Here is a 26,397-nt window from a genome sequence, read left to right as displayed (position 1 = left end):
AACCTTGCCAACAAAAGCAGCATTGTTTATTTTCTTCACAAATTCATGCATGTTGTTAACCTTCATTTCCACAGCACCAGTTTCGTTTTTTTCTTCCATCAATAGAAAAAAGATCAGCATAATTACACACTTCTGCATGCAAAGGAAAGTCACTTTTCCCTCCCGTGTTTGTTTTTTTCCCCCACATTTTAAGTCCCCATGTGTAGCAGCAAAACTGTGAAAGGCCTAACCTGATATGTCAATGAATGTACTGGTGGAGGCACTAGATAATGATGCCGGATAAAGATCCCATTTCGCCTCCCTCTTGGCCAGTAATAAAAAAAATAAAATAAAAAAAATAAAAAAATGGAGGCATCATTATGAGAACTTGTGATAACAGGTACACATCAATTGGGCATCAAACTGGGAGCCAATTTGCTTTTTCATACAGTCATGTTGCAAAGTAGTGGGCCATGTGCTCACGGCAGCTGAACTTCACAAATTTGAGAACGTATGGGGTCGTTTGAGAGAAGACAACTGGACAAAAACATAGGATATTCTAAAAATCAATTTACAACAAACTTACACACACACACGCCCTAACAAGCATTTGCCAATTGTCACATTTATGTACACAAACTCGAAATCCCTCAGTCTCTTCAGGTTTGTAACACATGAGGTTGGCTGCATGAAAAATGATCTTTCTGTAACTTTTGATGTGGCCAGACAAAAAAAAAAAAAAAAAGAAAAGAAAAAAAAGGCATGAATGAGCTAATGAATGATTGAATGGATGCACATATTTGTTGGTAGTCAACGATCTGACTAAAGCCACAAAGGGCTGCTGTTTTTTGAAAACAGCAGATAGGAAGAGAAATAAAAATAGATTTTTTTTCATATACATTTTAAAGATTTTAAAATCCTCTAAAGCACTTTCTGTTAATATTCATTTATTTTGTGTATTCATTAATCATTCCTATCAATACCCTATGTCACTGAGGTTGATATCAATACTTCCATATTTATTATTTATTCTATTTCAGGCCCCACCTCCTCCTCGCACATTTTGACCAGCTGTTATAAATCAAGAATATGTGCAAACTACTTTGAACTGTTATATGAAAACCTGAATGCTTTGTGAACAATGCTACATATTTTTTTTGTTTATAAAATATAATAATATGCTTAAAAGTGGAAAAAGAAAAGGTTTAACCACCCCGTAACAGGTAAAAACTGGACTCTTGTTGATGAGTTTTGAGATCAATTAGAATGCCCACTGAAATAATCCATAGTCCGGCAGTTCTGCCCTTCTTCTGATTAGGAAACACTGAAGCCTCTGGTGCTCCTGTCCTGTTATGTCCAGTGTGGATCTCTTCATTTCTCCCCAGAGTGCATTTAAAAAGAAAAAAACAAAAACAAAAATTCTGAAAATACCACCACCACCACCACCCACTGAATTCTGCTATACTCAAGTACAGGTATGGTCTCTGTAATCAAACCCCCAAAAAAAGGTCTTGCACACTGTTAAGTCCAGTAGTTGCCTGTCCAAATCCAAGCATCACAAGAAAGTTCTTTTGCTAATGTTGCTGTATTATTATTTTTTTCACAAGGTCACCCACAAAGGGCAGAATGAGATTAGAGTCTGCAGGGAGCCTGTTTTCATGTGACAGATGACTGTCGCAAGGACAACTGTGATTTCCTCTCTGAAGTTACATGTCATCTCCTGCAAATCCGCTCCCTCAAAATTATCTCTAAGGAAATCCCAAGCAATGCTTTGCACATCTTTGAATGCGTATGTGGGAGCAGATGGTTCAGGCCATGACGAACTCGGACTTCAAGTCAGCCTTTACATCGGGCTTCCACACTGAATCGTCAAAGTCCAGGTCCAGGGAGCCCTCGCTGGACATGCTGCTGTTGCTATTGCTGCGTCCCGCCTTGCGGTTGGGCAGCCACTGATAAGGAGCCCGTTGGTCCCGCCTGGCCTTCCTGCGCAGACGCTTCTGCTGCATCAAGAGCTGCAGACGTTCCACCTTACACCTGGTTGCGCGGTTCTCTGTCTGACGTATACGATCACCTGGACACAGGAGAGAAGAGTAGAAAGACAGTCAGGTATTTTTCTTTACATAGCAAATGTTTTTTTGTTTTTTTTTTAAATTGTCTTCTCTCTTAACAGCTCTGGAGGAATGGGGGGGGGGGGGGGGTTAATATGTGTGCCTGTGTAGCTGATGATAATGCTAAAACATGCTAGGCTCACAAATGCACACAAACACACATCCACCATTCACACAATGTAACATTGGAATCTGGTGGTTAACCTCCCCCACAGAGTATAATTAGCCTCCACAGTGCTATTTCATCCCCTTATCAGTGAATGGGGGAGACCTTCTCAAGGCTGAAATACCTACTAGGGTCAAAAAAGATGCAAACCCCTGACAGACATGATACTTTCTGATAGCTGCCTATGATATTTACAAACGTAATTACCCATGGCATGCTTCAGTGACTGGATTTGCTCCTAAGTGCATTTCTAGCTGTTGATGTGCCTATAGGAGAGTCTAGTCTCAAGGGAGCGGCCTTGCATTGCACCGTGAATGCTTTCCTACACCAGCCAAGTCGAGTCTAATTCCATTTATACGTATATTCAGGGCCTCAGAAGGAGGGGAAAGCAACCGCAATCTATTAGCTAGCTCCATTAGTATCTGTCTGGGAATTAAATAATTAAATAATGGGCTAGAATGTCAATAAACCGAAGCACAGTGGCCATCCCTGCGCCTGCTGCATGCACCGCAACACACACACACACACGTTCACATCCGTATTTGGGTACATCATGTATTCACACAAAAATACATACACAATGTGCACACCCGTGCACTGAACTACACACAGCTGCACACAGTCACAGGTGCACAGACAGACACACACACACACACCCCAACAGCCGCAGTAGCTTTTAACGTGGATCGATGGCAAATTAAAAAGACCTATTGATTAAACCTTAGCTCTAGTGCAGCCATCCATCTCGGGTCCAGGACAACGCTATTGGCTTTCAATAGAAAATGCAAGCGAATGGAAATTGTAAGCAGGGAGAGAGACGAGAGGAAAGCAAAGATTTTTTTTTTCTCCCCCCCCCTTCCATTTTTTCTTTATTATGGCTTTAGCTTCCTACTCTCCACTCATTGACCTTACCCCCCCCACTCCATCTATTCTACCCCTTCACCCTTTACACACAAGCACACAGAAAGCCCCTTTTCTGCCCCTCCCTCTTCCAGTTCTTGCCCCATATCTCCCTAGAGACAGCTAGGTGGGGCAGTGTGAAGAAGAAAAAGGAGGAGGGGACAGGCAGGGGACTGGCGGTGGAGGTGGGGGTTGGTGGTGTGGGTTAAGGAATTCCTACCCCAGGGGCAAGGGGGATAGAGAAAAGGGCAGAGGGAGAGGGTGGAGGGTAAAGGATCAGCCGTAGGTGTCAGTTTTCCAAATCGATTGTGCCCTCCTCTGCTTCCCCCCCCACCCCCTTCATCGGAATGAATTCCGGACTCTGTGTGGGCTTAATTTACCTCTTTCTCTCATTTGCTTATCGGATCGAGCAGCCCAGAGCCTTTTCTCCAGCAATAAATATTCACCACTGTCTACCAGTGCATACTAAAGTAAACTGCCACTAAGCAGCCTCAATGGTGCTTTTTGAAAACAAAGGATGTGAATAGCGGCTCAGAGTTAACAGAAACATGAACGTCTTCACACAGCCACACAGGCAGACTTGGTTTTTCCACTTCCTGTCAATATGTTCTGTCCTGATATAAATGTATGTGTGCATCCAGATGCTCTGTACGCTGTGCGTGAGGGCAATGTGTCATCAGCAGAGAACGGGGGGGGGGGTACACCACAGGGTGGGTGGGGGATATGGGGGGTGGTCTTCTACATTAAAGCCATTGTTCTGCTGCCTCAGCTCCATGTGACATCCATATATTCTGCCACAAGGCTTTGTTACCTTTCTGGTCCCCCTTCTACACCTTCTTCCCCTGCTCTGACTAGTCAAAAGTGAAACCGCCCTTCAGCTTTGTCAAAATATGGCCATAAACAATGAAATGGCAGAAAGCCAACACATGCCCACATAGAAAATCTGTTTGTCTGGAGTGTCTCTGTTTAAATCCTGCCTGTATTTCACCAAGGTAGTTCCTCAGTCATGATTTTGTTTTTTCTAAAAGGGGTAATTTACCAAAACGGCTCAACAATATGAAAGAAAAAACAAAAAAAACAAAAACACGTGCGTGCACGCACACACTCACACACAGAGAATAAAGGGCAGTTTGGTGGTGAGGCAGGAGGTCTTGGCCTTTGGCTTGGCAAGAGCTCTGGGAATGTGCTTGGAGCTACACTAAGTGTGTGTGTGTAGCCATTCATCAGCGTCACTACCGGAGCCCTGGGCGGCTAGGCCGGACACAGCTGGCCGCAGGGATCTCCAGACTATGTTTATGACACTAGGACTATTATTAGGGCTGGCTAAGAAGGACAGACTATACACACACACACACACACACACACACACAAAGGCTGGCCTGGAGCCTCACTGCAAAGACTAGAGCTTGACGTGAGCACAATAACCTTGGAGAACCCAAAGAGGTGACTAAAAGACATAGGGAATGAATTGTAGAGCAAGAGAGAGAATCCACTCTCGTACACAACCCACCGTGGCACAGAAAAGACGGATGAGGAAGCAACTACAGATCTTTTCTTAGACACAGTGGAAGATTTCAAACAGAAGATGGGTCAAGGGCACCCAGAGGAAGGAAACACCAGGCTCTTTTTTTCCCCCCTCCTCTCTGTTTTTAACCACTCCCCTGCCTGCCTTTCACACTAAAACTCAACCTGAAGCAGCACATTTCGCCCTCCCCAAACTCATCTCCAAAGACTTTGACATAAGCCTTGTAGTAAATAGAGTGGGCACTGCAGAGAAAGGCAGAAAAAAAGACAGAGAGATAGAGAAAGAAGGGGTGATCTATGAATAATCGATGCGTCAATTTTCCTTGCCTTTGAGCCCAGCCCAGCAACACAGCAAGGACTGAGATAGGGAGCAAACAGGAGGGAGGGTGGGAGGAGTAGGTGGGTGGAGGAGGAGAGGCAGAGGATGGAGAAAGAGAAAAAGAGAGGAGGGGCTGCAGTGTGCAGGACGGAGAGGGAGATTAAAGGAGCTTCTCCTTTTATTGATTGTATAAAGATTGGCCTTCATTTGCAGTTGTCTTATTGCTGTTGTTTGTTTGTTTGTCTTGATAAGTCTTGTGATCTTGCAGAGAGAACATTGTGTTTGCTCAGCATCCAGGGAACCAGGGTAGAGAACGAGGGGTGGACGGACACAGAAAGAAAGAGGAGGGAGACAAAGAGAAAGAAAATCACATTGCAGCAAAATCACTCTTGGTTTCTTTTAGCATCCCTCTGTGCTTGTTTGAAGCCAGTCTTCATTACAAGTGGGAATAATAGTGGCACATTTAACATGCAAAAATACTGTAACGATCCTGAATCAGAAAGTAAATTTGCCTTAACCCTTTTATTGTGTGGAAATAATATATTAATAAACTAGAATAGAATTCAACTGGAAGATTGAATTCTATTCTATTGAATAGTGCCACTCTGCCATTATTGAACATCACTAATGTTGCACTTTTTCTTCCTCTTTTACCTGGAGAGGGTATAAATTAGTGCTTCTAACATATGTATTCAGATTAAATGCTCCGCATCTCCCTGACCTAACAAAGTCAAGCAGTAGCTCAAAGTCTGCAGAGCAAAGTTCAGCCGTAAAACCCAACCCATCTGGAAATAACCCACCCAGCTCTACTTACTAGAAAGCAAAAATTAAACAAATCGGACATATTCTTAACCAACCAATCAAAGTGGAGCTAATATGAGCACTTTGACAGCTGCTGAAAGGGCACTGACAGCCCTGCAGGGACGCAAGCTCTTCAATGACTTTTAGACTTCATTTGCATTCTCTCTCTCTCCCTCTTGCTCTCCTTGTCGACAATGAAAGGGCACCTGATGTGCTTGGCTGGCTTTGCTAGGTATCTCTGTGCTGTGCTGCATCGCTGGGGCATTTGTTGCGTTACTGGTGCACGTGTGTCCCGGCAAATGTCTGTTTGTGACGAGAGGAGCTAAAGCCTGCCAGTGGATAATGCGCCATGCCTCGGCTAAGCAGGTCAGGGTTTAAATACAGGACGCAGTGGGGTTAAGGGCAAAGACTCCTTCTATGCGTGTCCCTCATTCTCTGCCACCCTCCCTCTTCCTTTGGCTTGCGCAGTCCCAGCCTGCACAAAGCTAACATGACCTGACATGTCAAATCGAAAGGGGTTAGGAGGTGGTGAAGGGATGTGGAAGAGACACAAGAGAGGAAGGGGGTTCGGAGAAGCTTCCAGAGCCAACTTTGCCCCCGCTTTGCCCCTCTCTGTGTGCCTGAGCTAAGCCAGCTGCAGTGGGAGTGAGACTAAAAGGCAACCCTATAATCCCATAGCCCTCCCCTCTTTTGTCCCACAATGGTTCAGGCTGGTGCCCTCTATACTGCCCCTGTCCCTGGCCCCCACACAAAGGGTTAGACTGGGCAGGGGGCTAGTGGGATGTAGGGGGGATGCTGGGGAAGTCCAGCCTACTCAGCAAAGGAATTTAGCTAACAATCAACCTGTCAGGCCATTCTAAAACCCTCCTGTTCAAATTCAACACAAGTCCTGGTCTAAAAAAAGCCCTAGAACTCAGCAATACTATATAGCAAAACCATGAAACCAAGCTAGTCGTCACAGCCTTTAACCAGGAAATTTGTGATGGAGTGTGTGTGCATTTTTTTATTTTATTTACGTTCCTCTTCTTCACCAAAAGGTAAAGGCTCTCAGGAGACAGAAAAGCTTTGTGACATTTTCAAGAGGCTCTCTCAACCCAAGTTTGATTGCGCACACATATTCAGGCAGCTGGGAAGCGCAGGCTTTTTTCCTGTAGCTGAATGAAGGCAGGTTTCTGTGAAGCAGAGTTAAGCTGCGGTGTTAAGTCCAGTAAGTCTTGCATCAGGTGTCGGCTGATAAGACCGACTGAGACCGCTTAGTCATCGGCATATTTAGAACACCAACTAGAGCAGGATACAAACAGGCACATAGCCCCTGTTCACACAACACACCAGGACAATCATTGTCTTAACCAGGCTTAGTTGGACAGGTCACCATTCAAGGCTTTCTGGAAGTGCATATTGTGAGCAGGAAGTTGGTTCAGGCCAGTTAAATTGGAAAATGGCAGTAGACAGGCTATTCTTTCACTCTTTGCCTTTGGTTAATGAGTGGACAGTTGGTGGACTGACGGACAGGATATAAACACCCATATGATGAATGAATGGAGGCTTAGTGTTGTGGTTTTAACAACCCCCATCTTCCGTGTTGTCCCCCTCCTCCTCTCTCTGGCCTCAAGTTCACAAAGCAAATTCTTTTCAGAGCTGCATTTTGGAATAAATCTATTTAAAGGCCAAATGAACACAGACAATGTATTGATGCACAACACAGACATGGAAAAAGAAGGGGGTGATTAGGAGGAACACAGAGAGATGGATTTTACAGACTGTTTTTGGATAGCAAATCGGGGTGGGGGCAGTGGCATTGGGCTGAGCGGAGATGACGAGAAATGACAAGACTGAAGAGGGAGAAGAGGGGTAGGATGGGGGTGAGTCAATAGGTGGGGGCAGTAAAGGAATGGTCTTTCCTGAGTTAGGAAAATAAGCTTGTGTTATTCCAACTGTTCACTGAACACTTGTAAATGCACTAAGGGTGATGCAGTGAAATACTGGACATTCCCAGCGAGTCAGTGTTTAGAAGCGACAACTGAAATCCTTCATTTTGCTCACAACTAAAGGTCAGAAAACAAGGAACAAAGCCAGCCTACAACAATAGGTATGTATGCTCTTGCTTTTTCCAAACAGAAGAAAACATTAAACATTAATTAATAATTTCTACAATCCTTCCCACAAGACAATTCTACTTACGCTGGTAAATTTTGTGCAAATTTAGCAGCTCATTGAAGACTAGCTTGAGATAAGGAGGCAGAGGACAATGATGTTTTCCTCAGTGCACTCACGCCAAGCTTACAATGCTGACTGGATGTTATCAGCGCTGGACATCTGTTTGACACACAACATCCTGTGTCGCTGTAAGGAAAGGAGGTTTTAAAACATCCCAGCCCAGTCCTTAAATGGCATCATCTGAACTCTACACCTGCCTCGACCAAACTCTCGTGGGTATGTTGAGGTCTATACATGCCCAAGCTGCAGCCCGTATTTAGGAGGTAGGCTACATCACCCCAAACCTGTTCTAATATAAACACAGCCCAGCCCAGGCTTGAAGGGGTAAAACCTATCCCCTCAGCTCACAAAGACAAAAAGGCAACTGCATTGCCTGACAAGTGAAGCCTGACTGAACAGGTCTGGAGAAGCTAGTATTGCATTACTAAGAAGACCCCCCTCCCCCTCCGCTTTCTTCCTCTTCTCTCATCTGCTTCAAAACCTCCAGAGACACATATGCATGACTGTTTTTGTTCTTTAATCTGACTTTTCTGTTCTCGCTTTGTCAGTATTTTAGAGATGAAAATAAGCACTTGAAAACAATGATGTAAAAGCATCCCAACAGAACTGAGCTAAACATGATGTGATATGAGAACAGAAACAGAGACAAAGATAACAATGAACTCTTCAGTAGGTTGCAAGGCAAATGCAGAACTCACTGACAGGGTTCTAAATTGCATGCAATTTTACACACATATGCACACACACACATTCCTCCAAAGCTGTGGCAACTGCAGGAACATCTGCTTCATAAGGGCTTCAAGGGATGCACAATGACTTAATGTGTGAGGGGGTGTTTTTGTTTGTGCTCATGACATGTTTGCATGTGCAGAAGGGGAGTGGAGTGGAGTCACTCACCAGGGGGTTTGCACATGCGAATCTGGCTCTCGCACTGCACAAGTGGATGCAGAGCTGGAGGAGGGCTGCTGGCGGGCACAGAGGTAGCTTTGGCAGAGAGGCCCGTCATGCCAGCAACTGGAGGGGAAGGAGGCGGCGAGGGGGATGGGGAAGTGGGCGAACCACACTGCGTCTGGTAGCGGAGCTGGGTGAGGGAGGGGGGCATGCCCTGGTAGTGGCGTGTGGCGCTCAGGAGGTCATTGAGGATTTGCAAGATGGTCCCAATATCCCGTCTGGGACGCCCATTGCTGTCCTGGCAGTTTGGGTGCAAAGTGCCTGTGAGAGGAAGCAAAACAGACCAAAATAATATTATAATTTTTGCGTGTTATATTTCTTTGTATAATGTTTGTATATCATTTGATTTTTTTTAAAAAATTAAAACATTTAAAACTGGCATGCGTACAAGTCTAAAACAAAGGCCCAACAGAGAAGAAAATGTTAAATTTTGTCAAGTTCTACTTAGAGGCATCTTAGAACTGGATCTCACTATGTGCACAGTTGATGCTTAAAGTAGCAATAAGTCATAAGTCAGTAATGGCAGCTCTGTTTTCTTACCTGAAAAAGTCCCTGAGAAGACTCCGGGAGCATGGTTGACAAAGCTTTCAATGATGGCGCCGGGTTTACGGGAGCGTGGCGAGGAACTGGTGCCACTGTTGGAGGTGTTGGTACTGCAGTTAGCCTGAAGGGGGGAAAAGAAAAGTGTTATTAAAAGAGCATAAAGTGAGACCAAAGCATGTTTGAGGATACAAGGGCATATGATCTATTACAGTAAAAGCTGTGAAAACTCAAAATCACTGTTTCAGGAGCTCCCTCAGTGACCTTTACCCTTTACCTCTGGGTGTAACTACCATTTGCACAGTGTAATTAACCTCTGCAGTTAAGGCTGATGGTTATAAGAAACCTCAGACAACATGAAATTTAAGCTTGCTGCCATGCCATATAGCTTAAGACTTAAGGTATTTGGTTACTTTACTGTGATCAAACTAAAGATGGTCACCTCACAACTTCACTTTGGCTTAACATGGATTGCTCAACTGACATCTGAAAGCGAAACTGAAACCCCAAGAAAGCGCGTTGTGTGCGTATGCATGTCTTTTTGTCATGCATGTGAAAGCCTGATGAGGAATAGCCATATCCGTTTTCTCACTACTAAACTGGCCTGTCTCCTTGTTTTTCCTGTAGTGAACCATCTCTCCCACACAGTTCGCTGATATTTGGTTACCATTCACTATTCAAGGAGGTACAGAAAATATAAACAGCACATTGGGTTGAAGAACAGAAGTAAGTGTGTTTCTGCATGTGTGTGCAGCTGTTCATGAAGTTATCCTAAGGTAAACAAATGAGCATAACGCTGAAAGTTAAATGACAACACCAGAACACTTTTGCTCCTATAATTTTAGCCCACTGCTCTTTACCCTGGGAAGACTGAGGTCATATGAATGCTGTGTTCTCATGGTGTACGCATGTGCTGGCTTGTTTGCATGCATTTGGGGAGCACAGTGTACTCCAGTGATGAACAAATGTACTGTGGTTTGGACACACACACACGCAAAATCACGTGTAACGCTTCTCCAGAGCTGACTAAACCACGGGTTCACCCTCGTGCTACAAGGATGTCCCATTAATCTAATTGATTTAATGGAGAATGATTTAGTTGTGAGGATGGCACTTGGGTCAAATGGTCATAACCCATCCACTCTATCGTTCTCATGGCAGCCCAAGTGCCTGTGTCTTTCTTATGTATTGTAAAGATGTACCTACTTTTACCACTGAACCCTTTTATTTGAGAAAATAATATAAGACAATATCTTACCAATCCTATGCTGTGATTGGCTATTATTAAAGAAAAAAAAAACAAAACACTACTTGGAAGAATTATAAGAATATTTTCTTGAGGCTTACCTCAGGGCAGAGGACTGGGGCTACAGGGCTGACCTGGCCGATCTCGTGGCTGGGTTGGCCTGAGGAAGGCTGGTGGTAGTGGTGATGATGGTGGTGGTGGGGGTGGTGGTGGTGATGATGAGCGGGCGAGCGGAAAAGACCCCCAGGGACATGGGATGGGCGAGGGGAGTGTGGTGGAGGAGTAGGGGGGCTACAGTGAGCAGAGGAGGGTGACTGGTGGTACATGGGAGGAAGGGACTGGAGGTGTGTGGAGGGCAGGGGAAAAGAAGGGGATCCTGGGGAAGAAGGGGAGGAGGGGATAGGGTGAGGATGGGACAAGTGGGGGCTGGGGTGATTATGTGGATGCTGGGGGTGTTGATGAGAGTGCGGGTGAGTGTGGGGAACCCGGGGCTGTCCCTCCGAATTTCCCCGGGTGATGAGGTGCCTGTGCTGGAGTTGGGGACCACCGGACTGCTGCGCTGCCAGCTGGAGCTGGACAAACATCATGTGATCACCTACACGCAGCGCCAAGGTGAGGGGAGAGCGACCAGACAGGAAGTCACTGACCTATTGATAAAGAAAGGGGAAAAAGGGTTAAGTGATTCAATGTCTTTGCTTTTATGCAAGGTATCAACACAGCTTAGCCAGATGACAAAGTCTAACTTAATATATGATGCTCTATATCCAGATTTAATGACACTCTGGCATTTACAACTGTTCACTGTAAAAAACTATGGAACTAGAAAGGCTCCCCATGCATACAGACTTCCTTCTTAGTAAATGAACAATCTGGGCCATGGATGCCAGTTACAGTGCACACAACAGCTCTTTGAGCTACCCCTCTCACAGAGACACAGACACACCACATAAGCTCATCGTGCAGTCAAACACTAGTCTGTAATAGTCATCTATTTACTTCTGTTGGCGGGGAATGGATAGGGAGGCCTACTGGAAAACGCACACATACACACAAATAGAACCCACTATTCCTTGCTTCCCATTGCCACTCAGTCCGTTCTTAGTCAGCAGGGTTATTCAGCTCAAAGACAAAGGCCACCCTTCTGTTTGGCCCATGGCCTGAAAAATCAGTCCCACGTTTAGGAAATCCACCCCGCCTGCATCTCAAACACAGAATAGTCAATTGTCTGTGAATCTGCAGCAGATCAGGAAAGGATGCCCATGTTTGGAGCACTGGCAACAGCTAACTGGAGCCAAGTGTCGGGGGCCTTCAGTGACCCACCCAAGGCCTGGATGGACACACACACACACACACACACACACTAACAAGTACAGAGTTGTCACGACTCGGCTGGAATATTCGTGCTAAATAACAAAACCTCTCTTGGCATCCTCCTGTATGCCTGTGGCTCTCATGCTGTGTATTGTGACTTGCTGCTGAAGTCCAAGCAACGAGAGTCTGACATGTATTTATTTACTTTCCCCCCCCCCCAAGTGAGTGTGATTCAGGAGTCACAAAGCTTCAGTGGGTCTTGAAGACTCAGCAATAATGACTCAGGTTCTCCCTAAATGGAAACAAGCAGAAATGGCCAGCACTAGCAAATACAAAGTGGCGCTCCTGTCCAAAAAGATTTCAACAATCACTACCGCATGTGTGATTTTAGTCCCCAGAGAGAGAGGGAGGACGGACAGAAAAGCAGAACAGAGCACAGGGATAGATGTATATAAATAACAAAGCACAGAAAATAATATATAAAAAGAAAAAAAAATTCTGAGCAAAGGGCTTATATTTGGAGTGTCCTTGTAAGATGCTCGCCTGTAGTTAACCCTCTGAATCACCAGGCTCTGCCCTCCATCACATCTCTCTCTTTTCTTCTGCTTATTTATTTCTCTATCGACCGCTGCCTCTCTGTTGCCAGGGTGACCTTTGGACATTGGTATTGACATGATGTGGAAAAAGAGGATGAAGGGAGAGGAGGGGCAGGTGAAAGAACTAAGGGGTTGGGATGATCTGATGGCTAGAGCAAAAATCGGAATAAAATACGCTGCTGGATAAAGAGAAACTCAAACTTCTCAGAATGTAAAGTCAGCCACTAATGATTTATTGACAATCCACACTCACCACGATTACCCCAACGTGGTGAGGCGATACGCTCAGCAGGCGCAAGGTGGGGTGTGAAGTGAGGAGGAGAACAGCGCAGGGGGCTACATGTGACATCGCTAGGAAACTCCGTACATAAAAGGTCAGGAGAAGAGGTGTGCATGTGTTTGAGACCTAATGGGGAGGCCTGCTCCAAAAGGTGGGTGGGGGGAGAGACAGAGATGAAGAAAAGACCAGAGGAGGGGGAGGAGACAATGACTGTGTCTGTGACTGACAGCTGTCAAGAGTAAGTGTCGACAGTTTGTCAACCCACAACACGCAGAGCGGCATGCATACAAATCGAAAGCCCCAAGGGAGATCGTCAACCCAATGTTTAGAAGGTGGGGGGGGGGACACCCCTGTGGGTATCCGTTATAGACCTCTGATCCTAGATCCAAATATATTCGGGCTGAGTCGACGTCCAGTTCAAACAGGTTACATTTCACACTTCGCGTCAGAATCCTGTTTCCAGGAACCATGTGAGATCAGTTTTTACCTCCCTGCACAGATCTGATTTTATCTGCAGAGAAAATGCAACTGCTGCTAAACGGATACATGTTGCTCAAATTTACGCTGTGACATGGAGGGGGAGGGAACGACCACCATGACTTCTGGGTACCTCAAGCCACAGCTGGTCAGAGTGAATGTCATAGGGTCAAAATTTGCATGAAACCAAAGGAGACTGCAAAGCTGTACTTCTATTTCTTTCCAAGAAAGGAACATCCAAGACGCCAAGAGCCAAGTATGAACAGGATCTTTGCTTTATCAATGTTTTTCTTTGTATACAAGCACATGCAAGAAAAAGTGAGAGAAAAAGACCAACTGTGATGACAGCAAGACAAACAGAGAGGAGGCTTGATTACCTTTATAATGACTGGGGTGGATTATTCAAAACCACAAGACAGAATTCATGTACTCCTACTTCCCAACACCACATAGCAGGTTTTAAATTAGCCTGCGAAAGAAGCAAGCTCGCTTCCTCACACCTTTTTTCCTTCTTTCCCGCCTCCAGTTGATTTTTGTCACTCCAGGTCTCAGAGTCTCAGTCGTTGACTCATAAAGTCAATTTAGAAGTTGCTCACACAAACCTTCACATGTATATGAGAGCTAAAAATGTGTGTGACCATGTGACTCATATGGGGTCTCCATGCATACACCACCCACCAGAACCTCTTCTTTTAGGCAAGAAATTAAAAGGCCACAAACCCACACAAACACAGACATCTCATTTGCAGGGAAAATGACAGGGGACATCTCAACTACTATAATTCCATTGGACACTCTCATATATTTGCGGTTAGCTTTGAGAAAGACCCAAATTAAACGTTCAGGTGTGGAATTCCACTCGTCCAAACCAAACAGCTACATCACTTTCATCTGACACGCCGTCTCCCTGACAATTCCCGAAAAGGAGGGCGAACAGCTTGTGTAGCTGGGAGCCGGGAGCTGTGGAGTGGAACACCTGAAATAGGGCCCGTTTCCTAAGGGAAGGGAGGAGGCGGAGGATGATACAGTGCGCCCTGCCTGCCAGAGGCTAGATTGGCGAGAGTGATCATGTAACAACAAGCCTTTTCCAGACGGACAGAGACTATGAGAGAAACAAGGGGAGGGGAGAGCGTTAGAGAGTGCATATATATATATATATATGTGTGTGTGTGTGTGTGTGTGTGTGTGTGTGTGAGAGATGGGGGGTGGAGAGGAAAAGGGGCACTGATTTGCTAGAAAGCTGGCTAGCAAATCAATCCCAGAGGTCTCGGCTAGAAGCTCAGCTCCAGTCCAAACATGCCTGTCTGCTCTCAGGAGCACAGTCAAGACAGCCAACGTGGCTGGCTACCATTGACGTCAGTACAAACACCAGATAGCGCTTTGTGGAACATCACAGGAAAACAAAAAAGCGCTTCATAGCTTGTCTTTAAGTCTGCAACAGACCTCCAATTCTATTTCCACCTTGGTCTTTGAAGGACGCTGTACAAATTCCAGTCCTTTATGAAAGCAACTTATGAAGGAGAGTCATAGGACAAGGAGAATGGAGACCACGGGTTTTGTCAAGGCAGACAGAAAGAAACCAGCACTCCAGTGTTTTCATTATATTGAAGGAGCAGTATGAGGAGTTCATGCCTAACAAATAAGGTGTGCATTTCCTGACCGCAAACATAGTTGATTATACTCACCAAAAACTGCACGGATAAGCTTATTTAGCAATATACAGGTACTGAAAAATGGCTCTTCCATCTAGTAGCCGTCAGACCCACCTCTCTAACAAGTGACCCCAGAAACAGTGCTCTCAGCCATTTTGTTTTAGTTGTTGGGTGTCCAGGAGGTGGGGTTTGTATGATACTTTGGTTGCTATGCAGTAATGGGAGAGAATATGATATGGGGCAGCTGGGCGAGGAGGGGTGGAGACAAGATGGAGGAGAAGGGGGGGATGGCATGAAAAAAGGAGGGAACAAGGATGGTAAGGGGGGATGGGGATGCTGGCAATGAGGGTAAGGTGTCAGAGTAGTAGTGGTGGTGGTGGTGGGTGATGAAATATTCAGTGAGAGTGCGCCTCTGGCTCCTTCCTTCTTTTTTTTTTTTTTTTTTCCCTTTCGACATCTCTGGCTGACAGTTTTATTTATTGGGGTCCCTGTGGTTCAAGGAACTCATTTGCAGTCGTTCTTCCTTTGCACACTAAGCGAACTAAGGAAGGGAGATAAGGAGTGAGGGAGGAAGAGAGAGGCTGAGAGTCTAAGGACGGGTGAAGAGGGAGAGGGAGGGAAAGATAGAGAGTGCTGCCAGCACTGAGCTGACATTCATGAACAACTGAGCAGCTTTGTGCTGGGGAAAAGAGGATAGAGGATAGAGGATTGGAAGGCGGGACGGGCGGGGGAGGAGAAGGAGAAGCTGCGAGAGGAGGAAGTCACTCCTCCAGCCATATTCTGGTTCCAGTGCAGCTGCTCACCTGCCGGACAGCGAGGTGGAAAGGTATGGTTCAAAAACTGCTTATTAACCCTCCTATCGACCTAAATGTTTTGATCGCACCAGGACGCTATTGATAGTCTTTGGGTAGACACGCACCAGCTAAAGATGCAATGAAAGGCTCTCAAAAGAGAGAAGGAGAAAGAAAAAAAAAAATCAATGACTTGCATCATCCCCAAATCCTAAAGGCAGAGGGGGTTGAATCTTCAAAGGCACCATTAGAAAGATAGGCATCTGTAACAGTACCTGATAAGAAACAGAGGGGGGTAAGTGGAGTAAAAAAGGAACAGCTGGCCATCATAGAATATGATCGGCTCCATGAAAGGAGAGATCAAAATGGCAAAGTCAAGACGATCGGGTTCCTGCAAAAGCCACTCCTTACAACTAGCCAGAAAAACTGAGCATATTCACCTCTTAGTCCCTAGCTATCAAGATCCGGTTTAAATCAGGCAAGCAACACCAAAGCAATCTTCACTTACTCGTTTCCCCCGCTGTTCACTTTCCTCTCACTCTCTTGAAAGCCATTTACACCAGCTGATTAATACAATTTAATCAGGATCCTGTTCTGGCAGAGAATGACTTCACAGCATTTTCTGTACCCGGTGAGACAAATTTGTGGATAGTTGGGAAAAACAACATCATACGAAGCAGCGGCAAATGAAAGAAGAAACAGCATCACATGTTTCTGAGATAAATGAAGTGGGTGTGGGGAAATTGAGAGATAGGTATAGAAATTCTGTGACAGATGGAGGAACGTTAACAGAAAGACGGTAAGTAATTGCAACGGTGATCGTGCAAAAATGATGCCTTTTTTTTTTAAAGACGTTTCTCATTTCCTCATTACGTTTTTGTAGGAAAGACTGAAATGACCTGGCTCTTTTGAACCCTGCACCTCTGCCAGCAGCACCATATCCCTAGTAGCACTGGCTTCATTAGTCTTGGTAGTGGCTATCGAATGTGATATACATGACCTCCATCCTCCCACACAGTAGCCCCACTAGTCACGATGCCTGCTACTTGAATCACAAAAGCACTGTATCGCCAGGGAATGGAAAACAATGACGGTCACGACTCCAAAATGGAGAAGTAAGTCTCCCCTGGTCGCTCAGTGAGGAAACATACAAAGAGAAACATTAAAAATGGATGTTGGCACATGCGCACACCCACAGAAACACATGCATCGAGATGAATATACATAATAGGACAATGAAATTCCCTGCAAATCCAGCTCCCTTTTGACTGCCCCACAACACACCTTGATTCCCTCCACCCATCCCAGCACTTCCCCTCCCACTATGCATTTTAAGCATCACAAAGGGGATTACACAGGTGCAAAAATACTGCATGATCGGCCTATTAATGCAATTTTCAAGGCCAGGATTTACATGAGCAGGGACTGAAAAGGCCTTTAGATCAGCATTGTTTTTTTATTCCATGCACGATTTGATTTACACATTCAGCAACAAAATTAATTTCTGTAGCTTTCATTTTAGGTTACAATAAAGGAAATTTCCATTCTAAAGAGCAAAGATTCTGTCTCTTAAGCTGCATGCATATAAAAAGCCTTAATCTCAATAGTAGTGAGAAGGACAGAGAGCGCTGGGGGATGTAAAAGGGGAGGAAACCCTTCATATTGACCAACAGGCAGACTTGGTCATTCTTCAATTCCTTGCGCTCCCAAATCCTCAAGACAGTTACTCTCCAATGATTTCCAGTATTATCAATCCTACTGATTAACTGACATCAATATAAGGTGATGTGCAGGGCGCAGGACTGCAAAGAGAAACATATTGACCATTTGCATTGAGCTGTTTTACAAACAATTGTGTACATAGACACACACAGGTCCAAAGTTCATTTGTCTTTTTAAAAAAAAAAAAAGAAAAAAAAAAGCACTACTTCTTAAATCCTCCTTTTCTAGTAGCACCTCTCCTCTTATCTCCATTTTTCTTCTATCATCTCATCTTCCCTGTAATCTCTCAACCATGTTAGCCTTCCTGCCCACTGTCCCCAACCAATAGCACTTAACTACACAAACACAAATACACATTACTGACTGACTTGTGCAAAGCTCCCCCTTTCTTTTCTCCTCCACCTGTCAGGCCCACTGTGGCAACCCCTGAGGGAGGGATAGCAGAGGAAATAAGGAAAGGGTGACCCTGAGGTGACTCCCCACAGATTGTTAGAGCCTGTTAAGTTTGCATCTGTCTGCTTGTAGACACAAAGACAAAACCGTGCCGTATCCCGGCCAGAGGAAGAGGAGGAATAAGTGAGGGGGAGGAGGTAGTGCATGAGGACAGGAGGTGCTTGTCGCTGGGAGCGAGAAAAGTAGAGCAGATATGTAACAGCGTATTCTCCTGGGACACGTGGAATGGCAACACAGCCTCCTCCTGAAGCAGTCTGTGTTAGTGTTCAAGGCAAAATTTGTCAATCTGAAGCCTGCTGAGCCTCGCTCCAGCTGGGTTGCGCATCGATTTTAAAAACCAGTATGCACCACTGTAGCTGCACTTAACAGGATTTTGGAGTTTGAAGCCTATTAGGCCCTTCTTTACCCCCCCCCACCTCAGTACTACCACTAAAGGAACTAGTCATCCTAGGATGTGTCTGTCCCACAGGAACTGCTCCTTTAGAGCTTTCAATTTTTGAGAGGGGTTGAAAAGTAGGTGGGCACAGTCCTGAAAATTTTCTGAGCTTAATGCAAACTTGGCTAAATTCAAAAACAAGCCACTTAAAAGCTGATCTCTCAAACATCACCATCAGCAATCTAAAAATTCACCTTACAGAACAAACAGCAACAACTACCTTGGCTTGCTCCAATGAGGTCACCGTTTTGGTGTCACCGATCCATAGTTACATAACTTATATTGTTTTGGAACACTCAGAATTGACATTCTGAAGCTTACACAAAATTATTATGTCACTTCCAAGAGTCCGATGGAGCCCAAACGGCACTGGAAGGACTGATTAGGGAGAAGGTTTGAGTAAACGATTGTCCTACCTTGTGCCTAACATGACTTTTTGAAGTGGAAAGGTGACTAATCATTGTCTTATGTTTGTCAGCTGAGCCGGTGTGGTGTTCATGCTTTAGGATGGGAACAAAGAGGTGGCTGCATAGGGGGGGGAAGGGCATTGGGGGTGGGGGTAGGGATGGTAAGGGTGACGTCTGGTTGGCTTTATTCTACCGTCAATGTGCATCAATGAGCAAATAGTCCCTGTGTGTTAAATGGCCACATAATCAAATTCTAAAATAGATCAAGAGCTGATGTTACTGCCTAAATGTGACTAGAAATGGTAAATATTGCTTTCACTACTTGTCATAGAAATATACATTTATTTTACAACTAGGCTCAGACAGTTTCTCATTCTCTCATCATGACCATAAATCCTCTTAAATATATCCTTTCAATTTGGTGTGTGTTCCCATGTATGACTGCAAATATAAGCTGTACACACAGCCGCTATTTAGCAGACAGAATAAGAAAAGAGTAGTGAGTAGTGCAGGCAACTGTATTTTGATGGGCTGTCAGGAAGCAGTGGCTTAAATCAGCTTAGATGTCATGCAAAAAAAAGTCTAGGAGGATGCCAGAGGAGGAATTAAGGCAGCTATGATTGTCCTTGCTAAAGAAGTCAGCCATCACGGTCAAAGTGAGGCAGCTCGCCGGACTTGCAAACCACAGCACATTTAAATTATAGATCCCTAGGAGAGCTGCTAAGCAGAAACAAGAGAGGGAGGTGAAACATAGGAGATTGGAAAAAAATAGCATTTTAATCATTGCTGGGTAAGAACTTCCATTAAATGCCCCCCACCCCAAACTCATGCCACAAGAGACTGAAACAGCCCTTGGAAGCTGGCATGCGCTGCATGATTTGTTGACTAACAACCTGGTAGCTGAAGACTTCCCGATAAAGGAGAAGACATACGGTGATCTGCTCAGTGCAGCTCGGAATCCAATCTGGAAATAAGACCTTGCATGACCAAAATATTTGAAGGGGTGATGGCTTATTAGGGGTCCAGGGGTTAACAACCAACTCTTGTATGCCTTTTTCTAAGAACTAACCCATACCTCCCTCAGGCTATTTTTGGTTGCATGGGCATATCAGTTATCCTGTCAGACACTTTTAAGGGCTAAGTGCATTGATTGATTTTTGATAGCCCCAGAGTTAGAGAGGAGATAGGAAATGAGGCAAAGCTTTTGTGTTCCTATTTTTCTAATCTTACAAAGATCTGTAATCTCTCCGCAATCTATATCATTCCATTTCGTTTCATGAATTATAAAGAAGAATCAATTTCTGTGGATATAAACACACTAAAGCAGCTTTACGCCTTTTTTGTGTTTTACTGTGACATCAATCTCCTGTTACCCATTATTCGTTCCGTACCCCGGCGTCAGATGACCATTTACAGTGAAATAAACATGTTTGCAAAAGTGGTGTATGTGGTAACGTGTGGTAAGCATTTCGTGAGAAAAACGCAAGCACTTGACTCATAACGAATCTAAGTATAATAAGGTTACGTGGACAGGGAGATACACAGGAAGACAGGCAGAGTGAGAGATCGGTTCCTCTGGGTCGGCGGTTGAATTATCATCTGCCTCTAGTGAAAATGACAGTCACTCTTGGCTACCCAGCAAAGGCATACCACATGATGGGCAAAGCTTGCTTCCAGCCTACTTACAGTGTGACATACACACACACATCCAGTAACAGACACGCACACATCCACTTACACACACCTACACACATGCAGTCATCTGCTGTCAGTGCTACGAGATGCATGCTGAGTTCTCTCTGTCACACACGCACACACACCAAGGCTAGGATTTCCACCATAAAATTATCAGCAGGGCAAGAAGCCATACTGAACCACACTCTGCTATCACTGAGCAGCCCACATTATCGGATAATTATTCCACTAAACAGCGTCGGGCAAATTCTTCAGGATGTAACCGCTGTTAAGAGTTCAGTTAACTCCTTACATCAGTGTTATTGTTTCACCGTCTTGTACCGTTCTGACATCAGACAGTAGTGCATCAGTGATACACTTACGTACATCTCAGTGTTGCCCAACTGTACAAAAGGAAGTGGATCTGAGTCAGTCAGTCAGCTGCAAAGTGTGTCATACGTCACACTGTTGTCTGCGAGCGCTCAGCCTTATCGCCTCTCTTCTCGCTCGGTTTCTCTCTGTGGCCGGCACGGAGTCTTTTTTAAACTTCACACTCACTATTGATCATTTTGGTGAGTCATGCCGCTCTGACTCAAATACATACTGTACTTAAGCAGGCCCACAGAACTGTTTCACTGCAAGCACAGGGTGTAGGCCTCGCTTGGCCTGTGCATGCACACTAGGCTTCCAGGAACCATGTGCTAATACTGAGTGAGAAGACTGTCATCTGATGATCCAGCACTCTGTTTATGAGTGAGTGAGACTACAATCAGTCTCCATGCAGCCACAGCACACTTCCTGGAAACTCGCCTTGTGCGCTCGTGTATATGTGCCTGTCAGTCAAGACCGTGAAATACAGAAGGAGCGGAGAGAGATTATAGATACAGGCGTAAACAGAAAGATGGAAGTAAGTGCTGGCCCTCTCAACAGCACATAAGTTCTTCTTGAGTGGTGTTCGCACTAGCTTCCTACAGGGCTGTGCATGCTTGCGCGCGCGCGCGCACACACACACACACACACACACACACACACACACACACACACACACACACACACTATCACAGATGTTACTAGGATACAGGAGGGTGTTGTTGCTTATTATGTTCTAGCAGCTCACACTGGTTGTCTAGCTTGGCTTGGCTTGTTTAAGAGGCTGAGATTAGACAAGCAAAGAGGCTTGCGCAGCCGGCTCATCTCTGCCATATCTGGGTGTTGCTCTGTGCTTAACTGAAGCTTCCACCTTCTTTAGCCGTAATGCAAATATGCACACAAAAAATTTGGAGCTCAGTTTAAGTTGCAGGATTCCAACTTTGCTTTATCAGCCTTGATTTAGGCTCATCGGACACACACATGCACAGGCACACATAGATCCTTACCTGAGTTTCTGTTAGGCTCTCCAAAGCTTGCATTACTGACTGTTCTGGTCTTGATGCTTGAGACTGCATGACAGAAATAAAATAAAAAATGTAATATGTGTAATTTTTTTTTAAGTTCATTCTTTAGATTTGAACTCCAAACTAAAATAAATTCACAGCAAGCTGAATCCATACCATTAATCCTGCTTCAACTGTTGGCACAAGTGTTAACTTGCTCCCATCCGAGATGCCTAGATCCTGGAGTTTGCCTGAACTTAGTCGCCTGCAGGGATTGGGGAGAACAAGATAATTAGACTGTGCTGACAATATATTCTCTCTTCAGACATACAAACACCCTTCAGCCAGGGGGTGCAGACGGACATCAAAACTATTTTGGAAAAGAGCTGTGGGTGTAAAGCTCCACGAAAGAGAAGTATTGATTGCACTGTCATATTTCAATTTCGAGTATAGTGGAGCTTGACAAGTGCTTGCAGTGGATATTTGGCACCACTGGCACTTGCCTAAGTGGAGGTAAGAATTTTTTTTTCTTGACAATATCAGTTGCACAAATGAGGAAGAAAAACTTCATGCTGAAACCAAAACCACAGCATATTAAATTTATAAATGAAAAGAATGGCAAGTACTAGTATCTCAGAGCCAAATGCTATGCAAGCATTCACACCCGTTTCTGCCCGTTTGCCTGCTTTATGTTAGTGAAGGATGTTTAGGGCAGTCTGGTCTGGAGGCATGACCCAAATCTTATGCCACGCAGCTGAACAAAGGCAGTCAGCCCCGACTTGCTGTAGGTCTACAGTTTAAGGCGCAGGAGGGGATTAAAAATGGAGTTTTCAGGTTTTAAAGGATGATGTGATTTATTGGGTGATTACAACGGGTGGGAGGAGATGGGGGCTGAAAACAATGCTGACTGTTCGCATGTACTAAAGCCCCCCCTTTCTTTTTTGCATAGCACCACCTGCACTATTGTGAGCTCGTTTAACCTGTGCCTGATTCATTTCATAGCTTCATAATGCTTCAGGTTCTGGTTCGTTTTGAATAATAAAGAGTTTATCTATTCTCTCACACATGCAGCTCTGCTTAAACAGCAGCGTTTTTCAAGCCCTCGCGAAACTGGCCGTCTGATACCTCACACAAACAAACTGCTGTTATTCTCCTGAATCTGCTGGCTATTGTCATGCAACTGCACGCTCACATTCACATCCAACCACAAGACATATCCACCTTCGGTTCAGTACCAAGTCACGCATGAATAATGCACACCTGTGCAGTAGCAGTATAAATACAGTCAAGGTTAGCACTTCTGTGTGACTTTATTCATTAATGTGTAACATGTTTGACTCACACAGCATTAGCAATTCAGTCATGCTTCAGTTTTTATAAGAAGGGGGGACGAATCAATGCAAGTCTGCAGATTGCATGTCAATACTGTTCCAGTGACTGGTGAGTCCCAGCCCATAATTCCAATATTGTCCACCCCCATGGTCAATAGTTTCCTTGAACGTATTGATCACCAAAGCGGGCATACCTTTGCCTCCCGTGAGCTTAACCAGTTAAAGTGCAGTTTGGAAAATATTACCTCAACCCAGGAGGGTGGGCGCACCTAAAGTCGGTTTGTGCACATTTTGAACTGCGGACTATCCTAGACATTACGGCTTATGATGTCAGCGTCTCAAGTACCGGTTGGCTCTTTAAGAAATAAGTATGCGTAATTATTGTCCCTATCCGAAAACACCACGTTTACTAAACACGTTTAACTGCAATGCATTTCTTTCGTGTTTACTCACGTTTCTTTGTGTAGCAGAGCGAGTCTCTCTTTTGGGACTTTGAGTCTTTGCGACAGTCTCCTCTTCAGTCCCTCCACGGTCTCCTCCAGTGGCAAGGAGAGCTCGAAGCGTGTGCCGGTGGTGGAGTGGATGTACAGATTCATGGAGGGTTCCGTCGGGACGGCCTCGCAGGACGAAGCCCCGCGACTGGTGCAGCTTCGGGCGCTGGGATGCTGGTCCATCCGATAACCTGTGCTCAGAGAAGGGGGGAGACAAGACGAGCAGAGCCGGGGAGTGAAAAGGGTGAAAAGAATAGTGAAGCAGATCCGTCGCTTCCACTACAGTCCCTTGATCTCCTTGCAAATCAAAGGCAGCATTCAGAGCTCTCTCTCTCTCTCTTTTTTTTTCCTTCCTCTTGGTGCCCCCTTTTTTTCTCTCGCTCTCCGAGAGTCAGAATAAAACCCAGTCCGTCGTCTCTCCGGTCAATATCATGAGAATATCCCCCGAGGAAATTTAACTACACAAGCGTCGCGTTTCCCTTTGTGTGATCTTTGTCTTTGTTGCGCTTTCCAGCGTGCAAGCAAGTCTTTCGAAATGCTACATAGACGGGCAAATGCCACACAGAAACGCAAGTATGTTGTCAGCAAAAAATGGCACGGACGCTCATTTACGCAGGCAGTTACCTTTAAAAAACAAACAACCAAACAAACAAAAAAAATGTCTGAGAAAGAAAAAAAATGTATAACAACAAATTCCTCTCGGATGTTTTATGAGCTTTTTCGGGCTTTGGATGATGGGACACGCGATCCGGAGCTGCAAAGCCTCTTGCGGCTGTAGTAAAAGGCTCTCCGCTGCGCACTCATACCCACGGCAGCCCCACTGAAATATCGACAATGAACATTGTCACAAAGTATCCCACTTCCACCATCGATAAAGTACGCCCACAGCCCCCGAGGCCGTCCGACCAATCACAGGAGAGCTCCTTCAGGACGCCGATGACCTCAGCCAATAGGAAGATGAGCTCGACACCCACGTGGAGGCCAAGCGAGTTTAGGCCATTCATAATAAATTACAGCACAGTGCAAAATATGCAACAGTATACTCAAATAAAGGGCTACACCGAGGGCCGTGTGCCTCTACAGCTTACTGGAAGCTTTAAAGACAGTCCCCGTAAAAATGACTTGTTTTTTAAGTTAATCACGGCTGAATCATTCCTGAATTCTCGTTTCACGAGATACACCAATTATAGATAATATTTAGAGACAAATATGATGATGAGTGCACCATCTCTGGAAGTACCGCCTGTTTAAAGGGTCTCATCGTGTGGGAACTGTGCAACAGGCTGAAAATAGCGATCATCATTAATCCCAAAAACGCATTTTTTGAAGAGATGTTTGACAGCAGCACACAGTGTGAATATATAACTGATTGCTTAATTTAAGCATATGTAGCTCATCATCAACTTTCAACAACACCAACTTGGACGTGGCTATTTTTAAACCCTTGGCATAAAGACCAGATCCCTCTGCTCCAAGTTATCAGATGTACTGTAACGACATTAATAGTGCTGACGCCACCCTCTTTCCCCCTTGACCTCAGAAGCAAGCAGGAACCCTTCAAGTGATCGCGAATCTTACGCTAATCCACGCTGGACACGAGTAGGTTATTCTCGTCAGGTAAGCTGCAGTATATGCATGTAACACAGACTTCGGACTGCTGCTGCACGAGTTCTCAAGTCTGAGGTGACCAATAAGCGCCCTGAGAGCAATATCCCTGAGAGAAGTAACCAGAGCAACTCACAAAGAGAGACTGACTAAGAATATTTAAATGACCATAAAGCCTACACAGCGAGCTTACCTCTGCAGTTTCTTCAAACCTAAGTAGGCACTTTACCATAAAAAAAAAAAACATTAAAAATACTCGGTCGCCACCCAGTGGCAACGGAATCAGTTTTCACAATGAAAGCATGCAAACGATTCATAGTTTACCCCTGGCATATATATATATAAATATATGTATAAATAGGTTACATTTGGAACATGCAGTTTTTAAAACATTATGCATTAAAGTATGGCAGCTTTTACTCGTATTGAGTACGACAGTCACCATAAAGCAACGTTTGATAAGATTTGTCGTTCTCCTTCTAATCTGAGATAATTACCAACGACTTGCTGTCTTCTACTAATTATAATTTACAGGAACAATGACATTCTGCTATCGTCAATAAACACGACATTAGGCTGTCCCTCAGAATTTACGCCCAATTGTCTCATACAAGCAGCTGACACGCTTCTATCGATCCGCAATTGACTCGTCTCTAATCAATTTCTCGCCAACACATAAAGCGCGTGTCAAACTTTACTAACACATCACCCGTAACATAACGTACAGATCAGTCGTAATAAAAAATAAAGTGAACTCACCAAGAACTGTGGCGAAAACTGTAAAGCTTCGCGGAAAAGTCTGCTGCGTTCCCGTCTCTTGCCCCAGTTTTGGCATGTAAAGTAAACCCACACAGCGACAAAACTCTGAGATAAATCCAGACACTTGAATATCCACAATAACGTCTCAGTAAATTCTCTGGTGGCCCCGTGCGCGTCGTTACGCTGCAGACCCGGGCTCGTCAGTCCTGGCCAATAATGGGAACAGTCAGGTCCCGAGATGCTTTCGTGTATAGTCAGATCACCGGTGTCTTACTTGGTGATAAGAGC

The 26,397-nt window shown here is 44.9% G+C and overlaps 1 protein-coding gene across 1 annotated transcript; it reads right to left on the bottom strand.

Annotated features, from left to right (window-relative positions):
* midn (midnolin) lies at positions 1-26,397 on the bottom strand. Its single transcript, XM_082523523.1, has 8 exons — positions 26,110-26,397; positions 23,708-23,936; positions 22,101-22,188; positions 21,927-21,989; positions 10,853-11,398; positions 9,506-9,629; positions 8,912-9,226; positions 1-2,050 (listed from the first exon to the last, which is right to left on the bottom strand). Exons 1-8 carry the CDS (start codon positions 26,183-26,185, stop codon positions 1,788-1,790), a joined length of 1,704 nt encoding a protein of 567 aa, XP_082379649.1. The 5' UTR covers positions 26,186-26,397; the 3' UTR covers positions 1-1,787.

Source organism: Aulonocara stuartgranti (assembly GCF_965226115.1).
Source record: "Aulonocara stuartgranti genome assembly, chromosome: 23".
NCBI classification, from domain to species: domain Eukaryota; kingdom Metazoa; phylum Chordata; class Actinopteri; order Cichliformes; family Cichlidae; genus Aulonocara; species Aulonocara stuartgranti.
The sequence above is the reverse complement of the archived record's forward strand: the minus strand, read 5'-3'. Positions and strand labels throughout refer to the sequence as shown.

Excerpts from the sequence above, each read along its gene's own strand:
- midn (XM_082523523.1), bottom strand. The coding sequence starts at position 26,185 with ATGCCAAAACTGGGGCAAGAGACGGGAACGCAGCAGACTTTTCCGCGA. Across the intron at positions 21,990-22,100 it reads CAGTTGAAGCAGGATTAATG|TCTCAAGCATCAAGACCAGA; the intron begins GTATGGATTCAG and ends TCTGTCATGCAG. Across the intron at positions 9,630-10,852 it reads CCCCAGTCCTCTGCCCTGAG|GCTAACTGCAGTACCAACAC; the intron begins GTAAGCCTCAAG and ends TCCCCCCTTCAG.